General features: G+C 38.9%; 1 protein-coding gene across 13 annotated transcripts in view; it reads left to right on the top strand.

Moving 5' to 3' along the window:
- Nucleotides 1–17,352, top strand: part of F8 (coagulation factor VIII) — a 145,543-nt gene extending 128,191 nt beyond the window's left edge. For 9 of the 13 annotated variants that reach the window (XM_001498904.5, XM_014729308.3, XM_014729309.3 and 6 more), the window contains one exon: nucleotides 14,783–17,352. In XM_001498904.5, the coding sequence (XP_001498954.2) occupies nucleotides 14,783–14,938 (156 nt within the window). In that variant the 3' untranslated portion in view covers nucleotides 14,939–17,352. The remainder of the gene's footprint in view (nucleotides 1–14,782) is intronic. The other 4 variants (XR_011434836.1, XR_011434834.1, XR_011434835.1 and 1 more) reach the window with 1 other exon arrangement.
- The last annotated feature ends 3,919 nt before the right edge of the window (nucleotides 17,353–21,271 follow it).

The following is a 21,271-nucleotide window of genomic DNA, read 5'->3' as shown; positions in this document are numbered from 1 at the left end:
AGTAACTTGGATTCCAAGCCTCATTGACTTTAACTTTAGTGACCCAAACAGTCTTCCTTCCTGATGTTAATTTGCTGGAGAAGTCAACAAATTAATTAGAGGAAGTGACATAAAAGTCTTGCTATCCCATGAGTGATGGGAGAATGGATAGTTCTTCTCTATGGTCTCTTTTATCTACTTTTTTGCCAAGAATTAACCATGATGTGGTCCTTACCAAACTCTCTAGTACAATCTCTTGCCACTCAGTCCTTTGCTCTCTAAGCTCCACCCGTACTAAGAAACTCTCAGGTCGCTAAAAAGAGCATGTTCTTTCTTACACTAGGCTTTTATACATACTGTTTCTTCTACCTAGAACATTTTTTCTAGGTCCTTCCCACTGCCCCTTTCACCTGTCTCATTCTTTTAAGCCTCAGATAAACATCATCTCCTCCAAGAATTCCCTGATCCCTCAAGGCAGGATTAAAGACTTCTGCTTCTGGCAGTTTAATGGACAAGAGTATAGATAATACATACTATTCTAGAGGACATTCCCATTTCTAAAAGGGTATGTCTCTGAAACATGCTACAATGTGGATGAACCTTGAAAACATTATGCTAAATGAAATGGGCTAGACATAAAAGGACAAGTATTGTATGATTCCACTTATATGAGTATGTTAGTCAGGGTTCTCTAGAGAAACAGAACCAATAGGATGTGTGCATGTGTGTGTATAAAGAGATGTATTATAAGGAGTTGGCTCACATGATTATGGAGGCTGACAAATCCCAAGATTGGCAGGGTGAGTTGGCAAGCTGGAGACCCCAGAGAACCAATGGTATAGTTCCAGTCAGAGTCCAAAGGCCTGAGAACCAGGAGAGCTGATAGCATAAGTTCCAGGCTGAAGGTCAACCGGCTCAAGACCCAGGAAGAGCTGATATTTCAGTTTGAGCCCAAAGGCTGGAAAAAGGTAATGTCCCAGTTCAAATGCAGTCGAGCAGAAAGAATTCTCTCTTACTCAGGTGAGGGTCAGCTTTTTTGTTCTATTGGGCTTCAACTGATTGGATGAGGCCCATTCACATTAGCGAGGGCTATCTGCTTTCCTCTGTCTACTTATTCAAATGTTAATCTCATCCAGAAACACCCTCACAGACACACCCAGAATAATGTTTGACCAAATATCTTGGCACCCTATGGCCCAGTCAAGTTGACACATAATATTAATAATTATAATGAGGTATCTAGAATAAGAAAATTCATAGAGACTGAAAGTAGAATAGAGGTTAAAGAGTTTTTGTTGGGGATGATGAAAATGTTTTGGGTCTAGAGAGTGGTGATGGTTGCACAACATTGTGAATGTATTTACTGCCACTGAATTTTACACTTAAAAATGGTTAAAATGGGGCCGGCCCCGTGGCCGAGTGGTTAAGTTCCCACGCTCCACTTCGCCCCCCTGCGGTTTCGCTGGTTCAGATCCCAGGTGCAGACATGGCACTGCTGGTCAGGCCATGCTGAGGCGGTGTCCCACATAGCACAACCAGAGGCACTTACAACTGGAATATACAACCATATACTGGGGGGCTTTGGGGAGAAGAAGAAGAAGAAGAAAAAAATGGTTAAAATGGTAAATTATATGTTGTGTATATATTACCACAGTAAAAAAAGCTATATTACTTACAGTACGTATTTCTTAATGTATTGCTACACTCAGTGAAGAAAGGAGAATCTCAGCCTCCTCACGAACAGCAACAAAAAAATCCCATGAGCTTTTACTTAAAAATAATCAGCTTAGGGGCTGGCCCCGTGGCCTAGTGGTTAAATTCGCGCGCTCCGCTGCAGGCGGCCCAGTGTTTCGTTAGTTCGAATCCTGGGCGTGGACATGGCACTGCTCATCAGACCACGCTGAGGCAGCGTCCCACATGCCACAACTAGAAGAACCCACAACGAAGAATACACAACTATGTACCGGGGGGCTTTGGGGAGAAAAAGGAAAAAAATAAAATCTTTAAAAAAAAAATAATCAGCTTAAATCAGAGCAAAGAGAGGCGAAAAATGAGAAAATGTAAAATGCAGCACCTTTCCTAAAGGAAAATGCTGATATTAGTTTGTTATTGGGAGACTAAGGTCTGAGCAAAATGCCAGAAGAGCTGAATATGAGACTTCTGCTCTAAGTAATGAACCCCAGAAAGGAGCTAAAGTTGTTGAGGATAAGTAGCACCTCCTTTCTCAAATCCACTCTAGAAGAAAGCACTCCCAGTTTAGATCTCCAGGATTCCCACATATTAAAATGATAAGGTCATAAACATAGATCAGCAAACATGCAAGACAGCAAGCCAATGTCACTACAAGTGAGCAAAAACAATACAGATTTAGAATCTGAAGAACATCAGATATCAACATTATCAGATACATATCATAAAATAATTATGCATAAAATAGTTAAAGTAATGAATTATGGACACATAAAAATAAATGACAAATTATCCAAAATTATTAGGCAGTTTTGGAAAAAAACCCAGTACTTTTAGAAATGAAAAATATAATTAACAATCAAAGAAAGACTTAGCATATTAGACACAGCCAAAAAGAATTTAGTAAATCGAAAAATATATCTGAAGAAATTACCCAGAATGGAGCACAGAAGATGAAACATATGAAAAAGAAATGTAGAGATATAGAAGATACAGAGAAAGCCTAACATATCTAATTAAAATCCCAGTGTGAAAGGAAAGGAATAGTGGAGAAGGTGCAAACAAACAAGGATGCTCACTTTTGCCACTTTTATTCAACATTGTACTGGAAGTGCTAGCCAGAGAAATTAGGTGAGAAAAAGAAATGAAAGTCATCCAAATTGGAAAGGAAGAAGCAAAATTATCTCTCTTCACCAATGATATGATTTTATGTGTAGAAAATCCTAAAGAATCCACCAAAAACCCCTATTAGAGCTAATAAATGAACTCAGCAAAGTTGCAGGATACATAATCAGCACACAAAAATCAGTTGTATTTCTATATACTAGCAATGAAAAATCTGAAAAGGAAATTAACAAAACCATTTTATTTATAATAGCATCAAAAAGAATAAAATATTTTGGAATAAATTTAATCAAGGAGATGCAAGGCTCAAACACTGAAAACTGCAAAGCAGTGCTGAAAAAAATTAAAGAAGATCTAAATAAATGGAAAGATATCTGGGTTCATGGATTGGAAGACTTAATATTGTTAAGATGGCAATGCTACCCAAAGCCATCTACAGATTCAATGCAATCCCTATCAAAATCCCAATGGCCATTTTTGCAGAAATGGACAAGCTGATCTTAAAATTCATCTGAAATTGCAAGGGACTCCAAATAGCCAAAACAATCTTGAAAAAGAACAAAGTTGGAGGATACACACTTCTCAATTTCAAAACTTACTACAAAGCTACAGCAATAAAAACAGTGTGGTATTGACATAAAGATGGACAGATCGATGGAATAGAATCAAGGTCCAGAAATAAGCCTATACAACTATGGTAAATTGATTTTCAATAAGGGTGCCAAGACTATTCAATGGGAAAAGAATAGTCTCTTCAACAAATGGTACTGGGAAAACTGCATATCCACATGCAAAGAATGAAGTCACCACACACCACATACAAAAATTAATCCAAAATGGATCATATACCTAAAAATAGGAGCCAAAACTATAAAACTCTTAGCAAAATTATAGAAGTAAATCTTTATGACCTTGGATTTGACAATGGTTTCTTAGATGTGACACCACAATCACAAGCAACAAAAGATAAATAGATATAGTGAACTTCTTCAAAATTAAAATCTTTTGTACATCAAAGGACACTATCAAGAAATTGAAAAGACAACCCACAGTATGGGAGAAAATATTTGCCAATTGATAAAGGGTCTAGTATCCAGGATATGAAAAGAACTCTTAAACTCAACAACAAAAAGACAACCAAATTTAAAAATAGGCAAAGGACTTCAACAGGCATTTCTCCAATGAAGATATACAAATGACCAACAAGCACATGAACATCAACATCACTAGGCATTAGGAAAATTCAAATCAAAACGACAATAAGATATCGCTTCACACCCACGAGGATGGCTATAATTTCTTAAAAATACAGAAAAAGTGTTAGCAAGAATGTGGAAAAATTAGAACCCACATTGCTAATGGGAATGTGAAATGGGGCAGCCACTGTAGAAAACATTTTAGTGGTTCCTCAATAAGGTAAACATAAAATTATCGTATGACCCAGCAATTTCTCTACTGGGTATATACCCAAAAGAATTGAAAAAAGTCAATTAATAAAAACTTTAAGCAAGTGCTCATAGCAGCTCTATTCATAATAGCCAACAGGTGAAAATGACCCAAATGTCCATTGACTGACGGATAAACAAAATGTGGTCTATCCACACAATGGAATATTATTCAGCCACAAAAAGAACAGAAGTACTAATATATTTGCTACAGCATGAGTAAACCTTGAAAACACGCTAAGTGAAAGAAGCCAGACACAAAAGGCAACATATTGTATGATTACATTTATATGAAATGTTCACAATAGGCAAATATATAGACACAGAAAATAGATTAGTGATTACCAGAGATTGGAGGGAAGTGTGAATGGGGAGTTGCTTCTTCACGGGTACTGGATTTCCTTTTGGAGTGATGGAAATATTCTGGAACCAGATAGCGGTAAATGTACTAAATACCACTGAATTTTACACTTTAAAATGGTTCAGGTGGTAAATTTACATTTTACCACAATAAAAAGAAGCCATAAGACACATACATTACCATAATAAGAGTGATGAACTGACAGCTGATTTCTAAACAATAATTAAAACCAGAAGATAATTAATGGTATCTACATGATGCTGAAAGAAAAAATTTGAAACCTCTCTCCAAAAGAAAATCTAGTGAAAATTTCTTTCATTTGTTAAAGCAAAAACTAAAAAATTTTCCAACATACATGAGTGATTTTACCACTCAGTAACATTTTACCACTCAGCCAACAGAAAACATAAGAGGATATTTATTAACCTTACGCCAGTAAATTTGGAAAATTAGGTAAAATAGATTAATTCCTAGTAAATATAACTTACTCAAGAAAGCACAGAAAACCTTAAAACTCCCATAACCTTCGAGAAATTGAATTGGTATTAAAAAATCTTCCTACAAAGAAAACTCCAGATCCAGATGGCTACACTAAATACTCTGCAAATTTTCAAGGTAGAAGTAATACCAATATTACAAAGATTCTTCCAGAAAATGGAAAAAGACTGTACATTACCCAACTCTTTATGATAACAAAACCCAACAAGAACAATTTCGTTAGAAAGGAAAATAATAGGCCAATTTTATTCATGAACATAGATCCAAAACAAAATATTAGCAATATATATCCAAGTTGGATTTATCCTAGGAATATGAGGTAAGCTTAATGTTAGAAAATGAACTTAATCCACCATGTTAATAGGCTAAAAGATTATATGACCAATAAATGCAGAAAAAAAAATTTCATAAAATTCAGCATCTATTCTTAACGAAAAAAATAGCAAACTAAGACTAGAAGGGAAATTATTTAATCTGATAAAGGGTATTCACAGAAATCTTAGAGCAAATATTGTATTTTAGGTGAAACACAGAAAGCTTTCCCTGTTGAGACTGGGAATAAGAAAAGGAGGTCCACCGTACCAGTTATCTATTGCTGCATAACAAACCACCCCAAAACTTAGTTACAATTTTGAGGATCAGGAATTTAGGTTGAGCTGGCTGGCTGGTTTGTCTGTGATCCATATAATGTCAGTGGGGATGGATGGACAGATCTACTTCCTAGATGGCTTCTTTGCTCACATGTCTGGTACCCTTGGTTTTCTTGGTCTGGCACCTTGGTTTTACCCTTGACCTTTCTATACACATGGTGTCTTTTCAGGGCCTTTCCACATGTTGTGGGCTTCTCACAACATGATGGTCTTAGGATAGTCACTCCTCTTACTTAAGAGCTAGATTCCAAGAAACCAAAGTGGACGCTGTCAGTCCTCTTGAAAAGGCCAGGCAGAACTGGCACAGCATCACTTCTGCCATACTCTATCAGTGCAAAGAATCAGTGGCCAGCCCTGATGTAAAATAAAGCAAAGTATACCTACATCTCCATTGGAGGAATGTCAAAAATTCATAACCATCTTTAATCTGCCACATCCACTTTTGTTAGAAACCGTATTGGATGTCCTAAGTGGTGCAGCAAGATAAGAAAAAGAAATAAAACGTGTAAGAACTGGAAAAGATGAAACAAACTCTCATAATATGTGGAAGATATGATGGCATACATAGAAAATCCAACAGAACCTATCTAAGTGTCTATCTAAATTGTTAGAATTGATAAAATAATTTTGCAAGTTTACTGAAAACAAAATCAATACAAAATTTAATTGTATTTCTATATGCCAGAAACAAATAGTTGGAAAAATAGTTTAAAATAGAATTTAAAAATTCCAAGTACTGAGTTGCACATTCTCATCAGATAATAGCAGCTGCCTAAATCTCTCCATAGAATACTAGAAGTTTCAGTTTACAAGTAAGTAGGAAATAAACATGCAAAGCTAGCTGCCCTAGCTCCAGAGCTCACTCTGGAGAGAGTCCAGGAGAGACTGTGCAAAAAAGAGGAAGGGTCAGTGTGAGACCTAGTGGTGATAGAACACAGATCAAATCACTTCTGGAAAGAGGCAGTCTCGCCTTCAGTGATGAAATACTGATATTTGAGAACTGCTGGATCATAGCGTTGGCTTCTGGAGAACCGAAAGGAAAGGGATTGAGACGTGGGACTAGAGGTGGCAGATATGGAAAGGCATTGGTTCTGATGAAGAGGGATACATTTTTTGGAGGCTTGGTGATGAACAAAAAGAGAAATCAAATGGTGGAAATTAAGTCTCCTGTAAAACCAAAAACAAATCTCCAAAGCACAAGACACAAACCTCTTTCCGTCCCATCTGTTAAAGAAATTGCACTGCACTTTATCAGCAGTAGAGGGTGCTCCTGGATTAAGAAACCTCATAAGTCGTCCAACTTTATCTCTGCCTACATAAAACTGCTTCTTATTGCTAGAACAAGAAAATATAAGGCATTTCTAAATGAACAGAAAATGGCAGATGAGGTAAAAGGTATTATTCTTGATTTTTCACTCCCTCCTTACTTGAAAACTCCATTGACTTTGGGCTTGGCAACAGGACTCCTTTTGACCAAGGGAATGTAAGTCGACATGAAATTCACCACTTCCGAACAGAAGTTTTAAATGTGATTTTGTGTTTGCCTCTGCCCTCTTCCATGAGATAAAAATGTCCAGTCTGAGAAGACACACTGTACATGAGCCTCAGCCTGGAGCAGAGCTTTAACCAACCAACACTTTTTAAAAAAAATTTATTTATTTATTGTGATCAATAATAGTTTGTAACATTGTGAAATTTCAGTTGTACGTTATTATTTGTCAGACACCATATAAGTGTGCCCCTTCACCCCTTGTGCCCACCTCCCACCCCTCCTTCCCCCTGGTAACCACTAAACTGTTCTCTTTGTCTATAAGTTTATCTTCCATAAATGAGTGAAATCATACAGTGTTTGTCTTTCCTCTGTCTGGCTTATTTCAGTTAACATAATACCCTGAAGGTCCAGCCATGTTGTTGCAAATGGGATGATTTTCTCTTTTTTAATGCCTGAGTAGTATTCCATTGTATATATATATATACACACCACATCTTCTTTATCCAATCCTTGGTTGATGGGCACTTGGGTTGCTTTCACGTCTTGGCTATTGTGAATAATGCTACAAGGAATATAAGCCTCTTTGTATTGTTGATTTCAAGTTCTTTGGATAAATACCCAGTAGTGAGATGGCTGGATCATATGGTATTTCTATTTTTAGTTTTTTGAGAAATCTCCATACTGTTTTCCATAGTGCCTGCACTAGTTTGCATTACTACCTGCAGTGTATGAGGGTCCCCTTTTCTCCACAACCTCTCCAACATTTGTTATTTTTTGTCTTGGTGATTGTGGCCATTCAAACGTGCGTAAGGTGATATCTAAGTGTGGTTTTGGTTTGCATTTCCCTGATGATTAGTGATGTTGAGCATCTTTTCATGTGCCTATCAACCATCTGTATATCTTCTTTGGAAAAATGTCTGTTCATCTCCTCTGCCCATTTTTTGATTGGGTGGTTTGTTTTTTTGTAGTTCAGTTGTATGAGTTCTTTATGTATTATGGAGATTACCCTTTGTTGGATAGATGATTTGCAAATATTTTCTCCCAGTTGGTGGGCTGTTTTTTTTGTTTTGATCCTGGTTTCCTTTGCCTTCCAGAAGCTCTTTAGTCTGGTGAATTCCCACTTGTTTATTTTTTCTTTTGTTTCCCTTGTCCAAGTAGACATGGTATTTGAAAAGATCCTTTTTTTTTTTTTTTTAAAGATTTTATTTTTTCCTTTTTCTCCCCAAAGTCCCCCAGTACATAGTTGTGTATTCTTCGTTGTGGGTTCTTCTAGTTGTGGCACGTGGGACGCCGCCTCAGCGTGGTCTGATGAGCAGTGCCATGTCCGCGCCCAGGATTCAAACCAACGAAACACTGGGCCGCCTGCAGCGGAGCGCGCGAACTTAACCACTCGGCCACGGGGCCAGCCCCTGAAAAGATCCTTTTAAGGCTGATGTCAATGTGTGTACTGCTTATATTTTCTTCCAGAGGTTTTATGGTTTTGGGAATTACCTTCAAGTCTTTGGTCCATTTTGAGTCTATTTTTGTGTATGGAGAGAGATAATGGTCAACTTTCATTCTTTTGCATGTGGCTGTCCAGTTTTCCAACACCATTTATTGGAGAGGCTTTCCTTTCTCCATTGTATGTTCTTGGCTCCTTTGTCGAAGATTAGTTGTCCATAGATATGTTGTTTTATTTCTGGGCTTTCAATCCTGTTCCATTGATCTGTGTGCCTTTTCTTGTACTAGTACCATGCTGTTTTGATTACTGTGGCTTTGTAGTACATTTTGAAGTCTGGGATTGTGATGCCACCAGCTTTGTTCTTGTTTCTCAGGATTGCTTTGGTTATTCGGGGTCTTTTATTGCCCCATATAAATTTTAAGATTCTTTGTTCCATTTCTGTGAAGAACATCATTGGGATTCTGATTGGAATTGCACTGAATCTGTGGATAGCTTTAGGGAGTATGGACATTTTAACTGTGTTTATTTTTCCAATCCATGTGCATGGAATATCTTTCTATTTCTTTATGTCATTATAGATTTCTTTCAATAATGTCTTATAGTTTTCCTTGTATAGGTCTTTCACCTTCTCGGTTAAATTTATTCCTAGATATTTTATTCTTTTTGTTGCGATTGTAAATGGGATTGTATTCTTGAGTTCTTGTTCTGTTAGTTCGTTATGGGAGTATAGAAATGCAACTGATTTTTGTAAGTTGATTTTGTACCTTGCAACTTTACTGTAGTTATTGATTATTTCTAATAGTTTTCTGATGGATTCTTTATGGTCTTCTATATATAAAATCATGTTGTCTGCAAACAGCGAGAGTTTCAATTCTTCATTGCCTGTTTGGATTCCTTTTATTTCTTTTTCTTGCCTAATTGCTCTGGCTGAAACCTCTAGTACTATGTTGAATAAGAGTGGTAAGAGTGGGCATCCTTGTCTTGTTCCTGTTCTCAGAGGGGTGGCTTTCCGTTTATCCCCATTGAGTATGATGGTGGCTGTGGGTTTTCCATCTATGGCCTTTATTATGTTGAGGTACTTTCACTCTACACCCATTTTATTGAGCGTTTTTATCATGAGTGGATGTTGGATCTTGTCAAATGCTTTCTCTGCATCTATTGAGATAATCATGTGGTTTTTGTTCCTCATTTTGTTAATGTGGTGTATCACATTGATTGATTTGCAGATGTTGAACCATCCCTGTGTCCGTGATATGAATCCCACTTGATCATGGTGTATGATCTTTTTAATGTATTACAGTATTCAATTTGTCAATATTTTGTTGAGGATTTTTGCATCTAGGTTCATCAGCGATATTGGGCTGTAATTTTCCTTCTCTGTGTTGTCCTTGTCTGGCTTTGGGATCAGGGTGATGTTGACCATGTAGAAAGTTTTAGGAATTTTTCCATCTTCCTCAATGTTTTGGAATAGTTTGAGAAGAATAGGTATTAAGTATTCTTTGAATGTTTGTTAGAATTCTCCAAAGAAGCCACCTGGTCCTGGACTTTTATTTTTGGGGAGGTTTTTGATTACTGTTTCAATTTCTTTACTTGTCATTGGTCTATTCAGGTTCTCTATTTCTTCTTGATTCAGTTTTGGGAGGTTGTAAGAGTCAAAGAATTTATCCATTTCTTCAAGATTGTCCAGGTTGTTGGCATACAGTTTTTCATAATATTCTCTTATAATCTTTTGTATTTCTGCAGTATCTGTTGTGATTTCTCCTCTTTCATTTTTAATTTTATTTATTTGAGCCTTCTCTCTTTATTTCTTAGTGAGTCTGGATAAAGGTTTGTCAATTTTGCTTTTCTCCAAGAACCACCTCCTTGTTTCATTGACCCTTTCTACAGTCTTTTTGTTTCAATTTCATTTATTTTTGCTCTAATTTTTATTATTTCCCTCCTTCTGCTGAGTTTGGGCTTTGTTTGTTCTTCTTTTTCTAATTCTGTTAGGTGTAGTTTAAGATTTCTTATTTGAGATTTTTCTTGTTTGTTAACATGGGCCTATATTTCTATAAATTTCCCTCTTAGGACTGCTTTTGCTGCATCCCATATAAGTTGGTATGGTGTGTTCTTGTTCTCATTTGTCTCCAGATATTTTTTTATTTCTCCCTTTATTCCTGTGATGATCCATTGGTTGTTCAGTAGCATGTTGTTTAGTCTCCACATTTTTGTTCCTTTCCCAGCTTTTTTCTTGTTATTGATTTCTAGTTGCATAGCATTATGGTCAGAAAAGTTACTAGATATGATTTCAATCTTCTTAGATTTATTGAGGTTTGCCTTGTTTCCCAATATATGGTGTATCTTTGAGAATGTTCCATGTGCACTTGAGAAGAGTGTATATTCTGCTGTTTTTGGATGGAGAGTTCTGTGTATATCCATTAAATCCATCTGATCTAGTTTTTCATTTAATTCCATTATTTCCATGTTGATATTTTGTCTGGATGATCTATCCATTGAGGTAAGTGGGGTATTGAGGTCCCCTACTATGATTATGTTATTATTAATATCTCCTTTTAGATTTGTTAATAGTTGCTTTATGTACTTTGGTGCTCCTGTGTTGGGTGCATGTATGTTTATAAGTGTTATGTCTTCTTGGTGGAGTGTCCCTTTGATCATTATATACTGCCTGCCATCTTTGTCTCTCCTTAATTGTTTTGTCTTGAAATCTACTTTGTCTGTTGTAAGTATGGCAATACCTACTTTCTTTTGTTTGCCATTAGCTTGGAGTATTATCTTCCACTCCTTTACTCTGAGCCCATATTTGTCTGTGGAGCTGAGATGTGTTTCCTGGAGGCAGCAGATTGTTGGGTCTTGTTCTTTAATCCATCCTGCCACTCTTTGTCTTTTGATTGGAGAATTCAGTCCATTTTCATTTAGAGTGATTATTGATATATGAGGGCTTATTACTGCCATCTTATTGCTCGTTTTCCAGTTCTCCTGCATTTCTTTTGTTTCTCATCCCATGTGTTTTGAACTACCAATTCGATTAGGTAGTTTTCTATGGTGATTTTCTTCATTTTCTCCTTGTATGAGAGACATATATGTCTCTGTTCTAATTGTTTGTTTGGTGGTTACCATTAGGTATGTATAAAAAAATCTCAAAGATGAGACAGTCCATTTTCTGATAGACTCTTATTTCCTTAGACTATGCCGATTCCATCCTTTTCCTCTTCCCATTCTAAGGTATTTATGTCATGTCTTATTCCATCTTGTGTTGTGAATTTGTCGTTAAAATGATGAGATTATTTTTATTTTGTTGTTTTCCTTCTCTTTATCCTTAATGTTAAAGTTGAGTGTTGACTAACCTGATCTGATAGAGAGCTGCCATTTTCTGATTATTGCCTTCCTGTTCATCTTCTTGCTCAGGGCTTTGTAGCCCTTTTCCTATTTTATTTTTCAGTTATGAAGGCCTTCTTGAGGATTTCTTGTAGGGAGTGTCTTGTCGTGATTAACTCCCTTAGCTTTTGTTTATTTGGGAAAGTTTTTATTTCCCCGTCATATCTGAAGGCTATTTTTGCTGGATAGAGTAGTCTTGGATGAAAGTTTTTATCTTTCAGAATTTTGAACATGTCATTCCACTCTCTCCTAGCCTGTAAGGTTTCTGCTGAGAAATCTGCTGAAAGCCTGATATGGGTTCCTTTGTAGATTATACTCTTCTGCCTTGTTGCCCTTAATACTTTTTCTTTGTCATTGACTTTTGCCAGCTTTACTACTATATGCCTTGCAGTAGGCCTTTTTACATTGATGAAATTAGGAGATATACTGGCTTCATTCATTTGTATTTTCAGCTCTTTCCCCAGGTTTTGGAAGTTCTCAGCTATTATTTCTTTCTGCTTTCTGCTCCATTCTCCTTCTCTTCCCCCTCTTGAATACCTATAATCCTTATGTTGCATTTCCTAATTGAGTCACATATTTCTCTGAGAGTTTCTTCCTTTCTTTTTAGTTTTAGTTCTCTCTTCTCCTCCATCTGAAGCATTTCTATATAACTATCTTCTAAATTGTTATTTTGCTCCTCCATATTGTCAACTCTGTTGTTTAGGGAATCCAGATTTTTCTTTATCTCATCCATCATGGTTTTCATCTCCAACAATTCAGATTGGTTCTTCTTTAAAGTTTCAATCTCTTTTGTGAAGAAGCTCCTGAATTTGTTAATTTGTCTTTCTGTGTTTTCTTGCAACTCATTGAGATTTTTTATGATAGCTATTTTGAATTCTTTGTCATTTACGTTATGAATTGCTGTGTATTCAGGGTTGGTTTCTGGGTACTTGTCACTTTCCTTCTTGTCTGGAGATTTAATGTACTTTCTCATACTGCTTGATGGTGTGGATTTTTGCCTCCGCATGGTGTTATTATCTGGTTGCAGCTTCCACCTGCCACTTCTGGGTGAGGATCAGGCACTGTGTATTCTGGGCCCAGCATGATCTGGGGCTCCCCAGCTCCAGCCACTGACTTCTTTTCTCTCTGTGTGATGCTCTGACCAACAGCAGATCTGGGGCACCAGGAAAGGGGAGGGGTGCTTTCTTTCACTTGTGCTTCCCCCAGCCTCCGCTTCTCTCTCTATGCAGAGCTCTGGGCAATGAGAGGGCTGGAGTTCCAGGTGGGGGAAGGGGAGCCTTCTTTCACCTGTGCCCCTTTCCCAGCCCCTGCCCCTCTCTCTGTGTGGCACTCTGGGTGATCCCGGAGACCTACACAGCTTTCCTAGCCCCCACCTCTCTCTCCCCACTGTGCTCTGAGTGATGCCAGAGACCTGCATGCCTTTCTCAGATGCTGCTTCTCTCTCCACTTGGTGCTCTGGGCAATCAGAGGGCTGGAGTGCTGGGCAGGGGGAGGGACACTCTCTTTCTTCTATGTGATCCCTGCGTTCTCTCTGGGCCCTCACCAACTGCTCTCCTGGGGTGCTAGTTTGGTGGAGACATCCCCACAATAGCTCAGTCTCCTGTATGTGTGGGGCTTTCCCTCGGGCTGTGAGGGAACTTGGAGAGTAATGGTGTTCCTGTGGAGGGCCACCCCTCCGCCTTTCCTCTCAGAGCCCTGCACTGTACCAAGGTAGCTGGCTGCCATAGGGAAGAAAGCAGTTCCCCTTACCAGCTCCCACTTCCTCCAGAGGATCCAGCCCCACCACCTTCAGACGTATGGCTGTGTGGGTCTCTCAGACATCTTTTGTGTTGTGTGAATGTTCTCTGTAGGTGCATGAATGTCCTTTTGGTCATACTTTAGAAGGGGGAGTTCAAGGGGAGAGCTCACTCTGCCATAATGCTGATGTCACTCCTTCCCAACCAATACTTTTTGAACATTCAGACTTAATTTTCCCAAAGCTTCACCTGGTTCACAGGTAGGCTTACCTCCAAAGTCCCAGAGTGGCAAGATGTCTTGTCTTAGACTCTCTTCCCTCTTCTTTCTCCGTGTCTGTACCCCCTACCGGCTGAGTAGCCAGGCTACACTAAATTGCATGCCTTGCTGTGTGGCTTTTGTTATCATTATGAAGTTCCTACCAACGTGTGAAACTAGCTTATCTGACTCATGACTGTAGGTACCATTTATTGAGCACTTAGTATGAACTCTTCTTGCAATAGCAAATGCACTGACGAGAGAGTCAGCTGGCTGAAGCCTGACTCCCACATCCAGATGGCCCAACACACAGATGCTGTGTATAACCTAGGACAAAAAACCCATTCTCACTCAGATTTTGGCAAGTGGATGAGAACATTCCAGATATAAGGCATAGCTGGAGCAAAGGCCTCTACAGCAGGCAAGAGAGTACTGTTAATTCTAAATGTCACAGCCACTTTCCTAGGCCCAGATGCATAGGACACAGAGTCATCTAGTCACCTCCAAGGGTTCAATCCTGGACTCCTGGAAACATGGACTACTGAATAGGAAGTGAAAAAAAAGTCTGTGCTTTGTGATGGATGCCAAGAAGGGTGAGGGCCAAGTTGGGGAAGGAGCTACAGGTAAGTGAGTGACAGAGTAGGAGGCCAATGGACCTGAAGAGCCTGGTGGGGGATGGGAGTATAAACATTATCATTTTTTTCTAACTAATAAATGCTATCTTTCCTCTTTCAGGTTTTTCAGGGAAATAAAGACTCCTTCACACCTGTGGTGAACTCTCTAGATCCACCTTTACTGACTCGCTACCTTAGAATTCACCCCCAGAGCTGGGGGCACCAGATTGCCCTGAGGCTAGAGGTTCTGGGCTGCGAGGCACAGCAGCTGTACTGAGAGGGGACCAGGCTGTTCCCTAACTTCAGTCCAGCATCCCTCTCAGGGTTGCCTTCTGTCTTTGACTGGCCTCTGGGTTACTTCCTGCCCAACACTGCCCATAGCACCATCATTTTTCTATGCATTTAAACTATACAGTCCTAGTAAACACTGCCCTGAAGCCTCCCAAAGAAATTGTCATTAATCCTGCATTTTCTGGGAGTGTTGCATCTAGTTTAACCCTTGCCCATTTGCTGCAGCTGCTCCCAGCTTTGCCCCTCCTTCCAATGGAACTAGGCCAGAAGAAATAAGAAAACCCACCTGGAAAGCATTCTCCTCCTGACAATTAGGTCTCTCACACAGCCACCAGTTCCTCCTCTGTGGAAAAACAATGTGTTTAAAGTTGGCAGAAGATATTCATCATGTAAGCATTTCAGATTAGGCTTCCAACATTTAAAATAGAACTCTTGGGGCTGGCCCGGTAGCATAGTGGTTAAGTTCATGCACTCTGCTTTGGCAGCCCAGGGTTTGTGGGTTCTGATCCTGGGCATGGACCTACACACCACTCATCAAGCCAGGCTGTGGTAGCATCCCACATACAAAATAGAGGAAGATTGGCACAGATGTTAACTCAGCAACAATCTTCTTCACTAAAATAAAAAAAGGAAAAAAAGAAAAAATAAGATAAAACTCTCATTTATTATCCTGGTCAAACATGGAGCAAAACGTGTTTGGGGATCATATCACCACAGACTTGAAGTCAAAAAGAGATAAGAACTACTACGTTAAAGTCTATTTTTGCCTCCCTACAGATAGATACAATTATCTTATTTAGTCATCTTGGGGTATTGTTAGGGGCACATTGTTTCCTCAAAAACTAGTGCTCTTAACCCAAGGCTCATAAATGGGACTCAAGAGCCCCCAAATCTCCTGAAATTACCTGCAACATGATGTATGAATACATATGTGCATTTTTCTGACAGGAGTGTCCAAACATTTACATTCAGATTTTTAAAGGAGGGAATAACTTTAAAAGAGGTCAGTTTGATCTCAGAGGGATATGAAAATTAACCATTTGGTCCTAATTCTAATCAACAAAAAAATAATCGCTTAGGATCACAGAAGTATTGGAAAACTTGAAATAAAATGACAATGTCCCCTTGAAATTTGTGGTGACCAAGAAAGGTAATGATCATAGTAAGCTTCTAAAGGACATATTTTTAATATTTCCACAGAAAAATGAGAAAAATCCATGGCTATCTGGGATAGGAGATACAACATTATAATTCTAATAATGCACTCATTTTACTCCCACCCACAGCTAATTTCCTGCTGAAACGACACAACAAAAACGTAACGGGAAATTCTATACCATGATTGAAAACTGGAGTCCCACTCACACGGTTGAAATGTGAAGGAGTCAGGAGAACATTGAGCTGGTGAAAGCAGAGAGCAAACCCTCCAGTCTGCTGCATCCACCACTCAAAAGGACCCCTCCATCTTGGCCCATGCCTGATAGATAAGGTTGTGAAGGGTTTGCTACTCCTTACATCTGCCTGCTCCTTCACGTTGACTACACAAACATCCCCTGGATGTTAAAGGGGGCTAGAGGCAAGGATAAGCCAGAGAGCAGTTGGAGAAAGCATCCAAGATTTGCAATCCTGGGCAATCTGAAAACAGGAGTTCCTAGTATAAGAGAAATAAGAGAAAAATTTATTACAATCTCAGAAAAGGCAAGGGAATAGTTGCTTTTTTTCCCCATGCTAATGCATTTTCTTTTTCTTTCTTTCTTTCTTTCTTTCTTTTTTTTTTGAGGAAGATTAGCCCTGAGCTAACATCTGCCACCAATCCTCCTCTTTTTGCTGAGGAAGACTGGCCCTGAGCTAACAGCCATGCACATATTCCTCTACTTTATATGTGGATGCCTACCACAGCACGGCTTGCCAAGCAGTGCCATATCCACACCTGGGATCTGAACTGGTGAACCCCGGGCCACCGAGGCAGAACGTGCGCACTTAACCACTGCGCCACCGGGCTGGCCCCACGCATTTTCTAATAATCCTGCTTGACTCTGATCTGACCTTTTGGGGATCAGAAAATAGCTGTCACAGTATAACCACAATCCACAACTGATGAAGGTGCAAATGGTTTGTAGTCCTATAAGATTCAGTTAAGGTTAGAGATTAATTTACAGACATCAATAAGTTGTTATGCTTTATAACCTGGCAGAGAAGTTAATCCCAAAGGTGACATGATTTTATTTCCTGTAGGAGGTTAACCACTCTTCTGTTTGACTTAATAATCTTGTTTTGGCATTCCTCTCCCATTGACTATATACATCTCTATTTCTCAAGTGCTTTCGGGACCAGCTCTTTTGTCTTCCTGCTGATTTTCTCAATAATGGGTTAAATAAAACATTGACACATACAAACAAATGCCTTGATGGTTGTGTTTTTTTATGCTGGAAATAAAAATGTGAACAATGGTATTAAAAAAACCAAATAGAGGTACTGAGTAGCAGGATGGACACTTTAGAAAACGAAATTAGTGAGTTAGAAAACCAGATTAAATTGAACACAGAGTAAAAAGTGATATAATTTATGAGAGGTGAAATAAAATTTAAAAAATTAGAAATGAAGCCTTGATCCAGGAGAAGAGCTTATATAAAAGAGACTGAGAGAGACACGAGGAGTTACTGTTCAATGGGCATAGAATTTTAGTTATGCTGGAGGAATAAGCTCAAGCTGTACAACATGGTGCCTGTAGTTATCAGTCTTATTCTTCCACATTATCCTTGGAATTTAACATTTTTGTTTTGTTCTAGTCTTTCTTTAATTCTGCCTTGCCTTGCACTAAGAGACTGATCTGAAGATTCAACTTTTTTAATTATTATTTCATCTCAAAGAAATTTTCTCCTGTTTTATTTGACCACAGGAGCTTTCGATTTTTATTGTGGTAAGTACACTTAATATAAGATCTATCCTCTTAACCAATTTTTAAGTGCATAATACGATATTGTTAACTACAGGTTATTCCATACTATTTTATAATCCTGGTTGAGTTATTTATAAGATCACTGAGATCATAGCAAGTTAATTATCAGAAGATTGGTGAGCAAGTTCAGTCTCCTATGACAAATATAGTTTGTAACTTTAAGTGAGCAAATATAATTTACTGTCACAAACATTTTCTCAAACATCATCTCAAGATTACAAGTTAACAATCTTTGGAAGATACATATTAAAACAAGTATATCTCTCAATGTTGTAGAAAAGCTTTATATCCTTTTTCATAAACAGACTATATAGAAACCCAGCTTTATGATGACAAGAGACACATTAAATATAGACTTGATTTTAAGGTTATAAACTGATTGTAACCATTTCTAACCTTCTTCCCTGGCTATCTAATCAAAAAGTAATGCCTGAATAAAATGTTCAAAACATCCTGTCAGAACAGATCAGCTACAAAGAAGAAAGAATTAGGGTGACATCGGTGGTTGTCACCTGTTCTTTGTGTACTTAGCATCCCTTCTTTTGGGAAACTGCTCCCCTCTCACTTGCACAGTATTCCGACGTGGTCCGTGTTTTGTGAACCAAGATTCCATTTTGTTCCTAAACTTTTAAATTTTGAGTTGGGTTTCTATCACTTGCAACCCAAAGAGTGCTTTCTAAACTTCATAACTCTCCATTGCAATCTTCTATTCAACAAGCTAATGAGGAAACATCTACAGAGATGTGAAGAAAACATTTTCTCAATGCAATCCGAGAATTTTCCAGCCAAAGTATGTATGGTCACACATCTCTATTTTTATGCCAACTTTTCTCCTATGCACAACATGTACACGTTCCCTCATGATCCCCTTCATCACTCATCACTCCTCCATCCCCCACTTTGCAACTGCTCTGATTTGTCATCCTCCCTCTTGCCTCTAGTCTTTTATAACACTGTTCCTTCTGTATCAAACAGTGTCTCCCTGACCCTTCACCAACCTACCGAATTCCTATTCATCTTTTAGTTCTCAGCTTAAATATTACTTAAACATAATCTCCTCTGGGGAGCTTTTTCCTCCTATGAATCCTGCTTGTATTGGTTTCGTGGCCCTGCTCCCCAGTACTCCCACAGCAGCCTTGTATCATTGTTTTGAAGTTGCCTGAGGATGTCCAACCAAAAATGGTAAATTGAATGAAAACCTAGCCTTCACTCTCTTCTGAAACTCCAATAAAATAACCATAAAATTAAAAGGAGGGGAGGGGCTCCATAAATCCTTAAGGAAGAGGAGACCAGGGTAACAAAATTTTGGAAAGTAGAAAGACTACATGCAAGTGGTAACTAACTTAGAAATCCATAGAAAGCTGAATCCTAGACTGTAAGTTGACAGCAAAATGTAACTGGATTTACACTACAGAATCCTCCAAAACAACCAGGAATTGGTGGCTTTGAGTAATTCTGGAAATGGAGGTGAAGGTGGAGTGCTAAAGTAAGGAAGATTACTTGAGAAACTGTCTAATTATACCATTTGAGAAGTAATTTAATCCTACAATCTTCCATTCAGCTCCACACAGCAAAACCAGCAGAAGTCTGGAGGTTTATTCTCTGAAGAGGTTAGAATAGAGAGTCTAGGAAATGGGAGATACCAAGCAAGGTTGAGGGTAGAGTCTATCTTACTGAAAACAGAAGGATCAAGATTGATTACTCAATCTTGTGACCCATTAACACTCTTTCCTTTCTTACCTCACAGATGGGGATTGCCATACTAGCAGGAGTAATTGACCCTGATCTTCATGAGGAGTTGGGGCTGCTGCTACAAAGTGGGAGCAGAGAGTACTATGCTTAGCATGCAAGCGATCTACTGGGGCATCTCTTAGGACTAAATGCAGTATTGAGGGCTGTGGCTCATCCCACTAACACTCCTTTTATAAGTTTTCTAGAGATTGTGACCAACCAGAATCCTGGGGAAGCTGTGGCAGAAGGTAGTGAAAGGTAGTGAACCTAATGTGACAAATAAGTGGATTTGAGGGGTGCAAGAGGTAGATCACAGCAGATGCTGTAATTGCATTCTGTAATCTGTAATTGCCCAGATATCCTGGGATCCCTTTTACCAGTTCAGTGTTTGCACTTGTCCTGCTAACTGCTTTGGCTAATGGTTTCTACTTGCAATATTCTCCATGGGTCTGCCCTTGGGCTATCTAAGCTGCCTGACTCAGAGGTACTTGAGGGTTACTCAGCTCACTCCCCACCCGTGACAGGCCAGACCAAGGACTGACTGGAGCAAGGGTACAAATCTTGGATCCTGAAGGCAGGACATGCTCTGAGGTGCAAATTGCACTCCAGGGCACCCTATGAAATCAAGCTGCAGAGACATTTCATCTGAAAATACATTTTGTATAGCTCCTTCTTTTTTCCCATCCTGCTTCCTTCACTGCCTTATAGGTTTCTTCAGAGTGCACCCCTTAAGTAAATTACATGCACAGGAATTCCAGTCTCTGAACTCGCTTCTAGGCAACCCAAACTTAAAGCACTTCAATTATCAAGTTCTAAACACTTGTGTTAGTATTTTTATTGGGATTTTATTAAATTTATTGATTAATATATGGAGTGTTGAAATCTTTACAATATGGAATCACTCTGTTAAAAACTGATGGGGTAAGTAGCCTCTTAGATGGTCCCAATGATCCCTGCCTTCTGGTTCTTCAAGCTTTCATGACATTTCCTCCCCATTAGTGTGGGCGGGACCTAGTAGCTCACTTCTAACCAACAGAATGTGGCAAAAGTGATGGGATGTTCCTTCTGATATTAGGTCACAAAAAGACTGTGACTTCCTTCTTACTCGCCCTCTTATTCTTTCTCACATGGAGCCCTCACTCTGAGGGAATCCAGTATGTTGCTAACTGCCGCACTGAGAGGCCCACATGGCAAGGAACTGATGTCTCCAGCCAACAGTCAACAAGGACCTGAGGCCTGACAACAGCTTTTTAAGTGAGCTTGGAAGATTTCCCCCATCGAGGCTTGAGATGATTGCAGTACTGACTGATAACTTGATGGCAGCCCCATGAGAGACCCTGAGACAGAGGCACCCAGCTAAGTTATGTCCACCCAGATTATTGACACCCCAAAAACTGTAAGACAATAAATGCTTGTTGTTTTAAGCTACGAAGTTTTGGGGGTAATTCATTATGCTGCAATAAATAACAAATACAGATATTGGTAACTGGAAGTGAGGCGCTTCCAAAAAATAACCAAAAATATGAAAGTGGCTTTAGAACCAGGCACTGGGTGGAGTCTGGAAGAATTTTGAGGAGAATGTTAAAAAAAAACCTAACTTTCCTCATATAGACTGTTACTACAAATCTG

The sequence above is a fragment of the Equus caballus genome, chromosome X (genome assembly GCF_041296265.1).
Source record: "Equus caballus isolate H_3958 breed thoroughbred chromosome X, TB-T2T, whole genome shotgun sequence".
Taxonomy (NCBI): domain Eukaryota; kingdom Metazoa; phylum Chordata; class Mammalia; order Perissodactyla; family Equidae; genus Equus; species Equus caballus.
The sequence above is the reverse complement of the archived record's forward strand: the minus strand, read 5'-3'. Positions and strand labels throughout refer to the sequence as shown.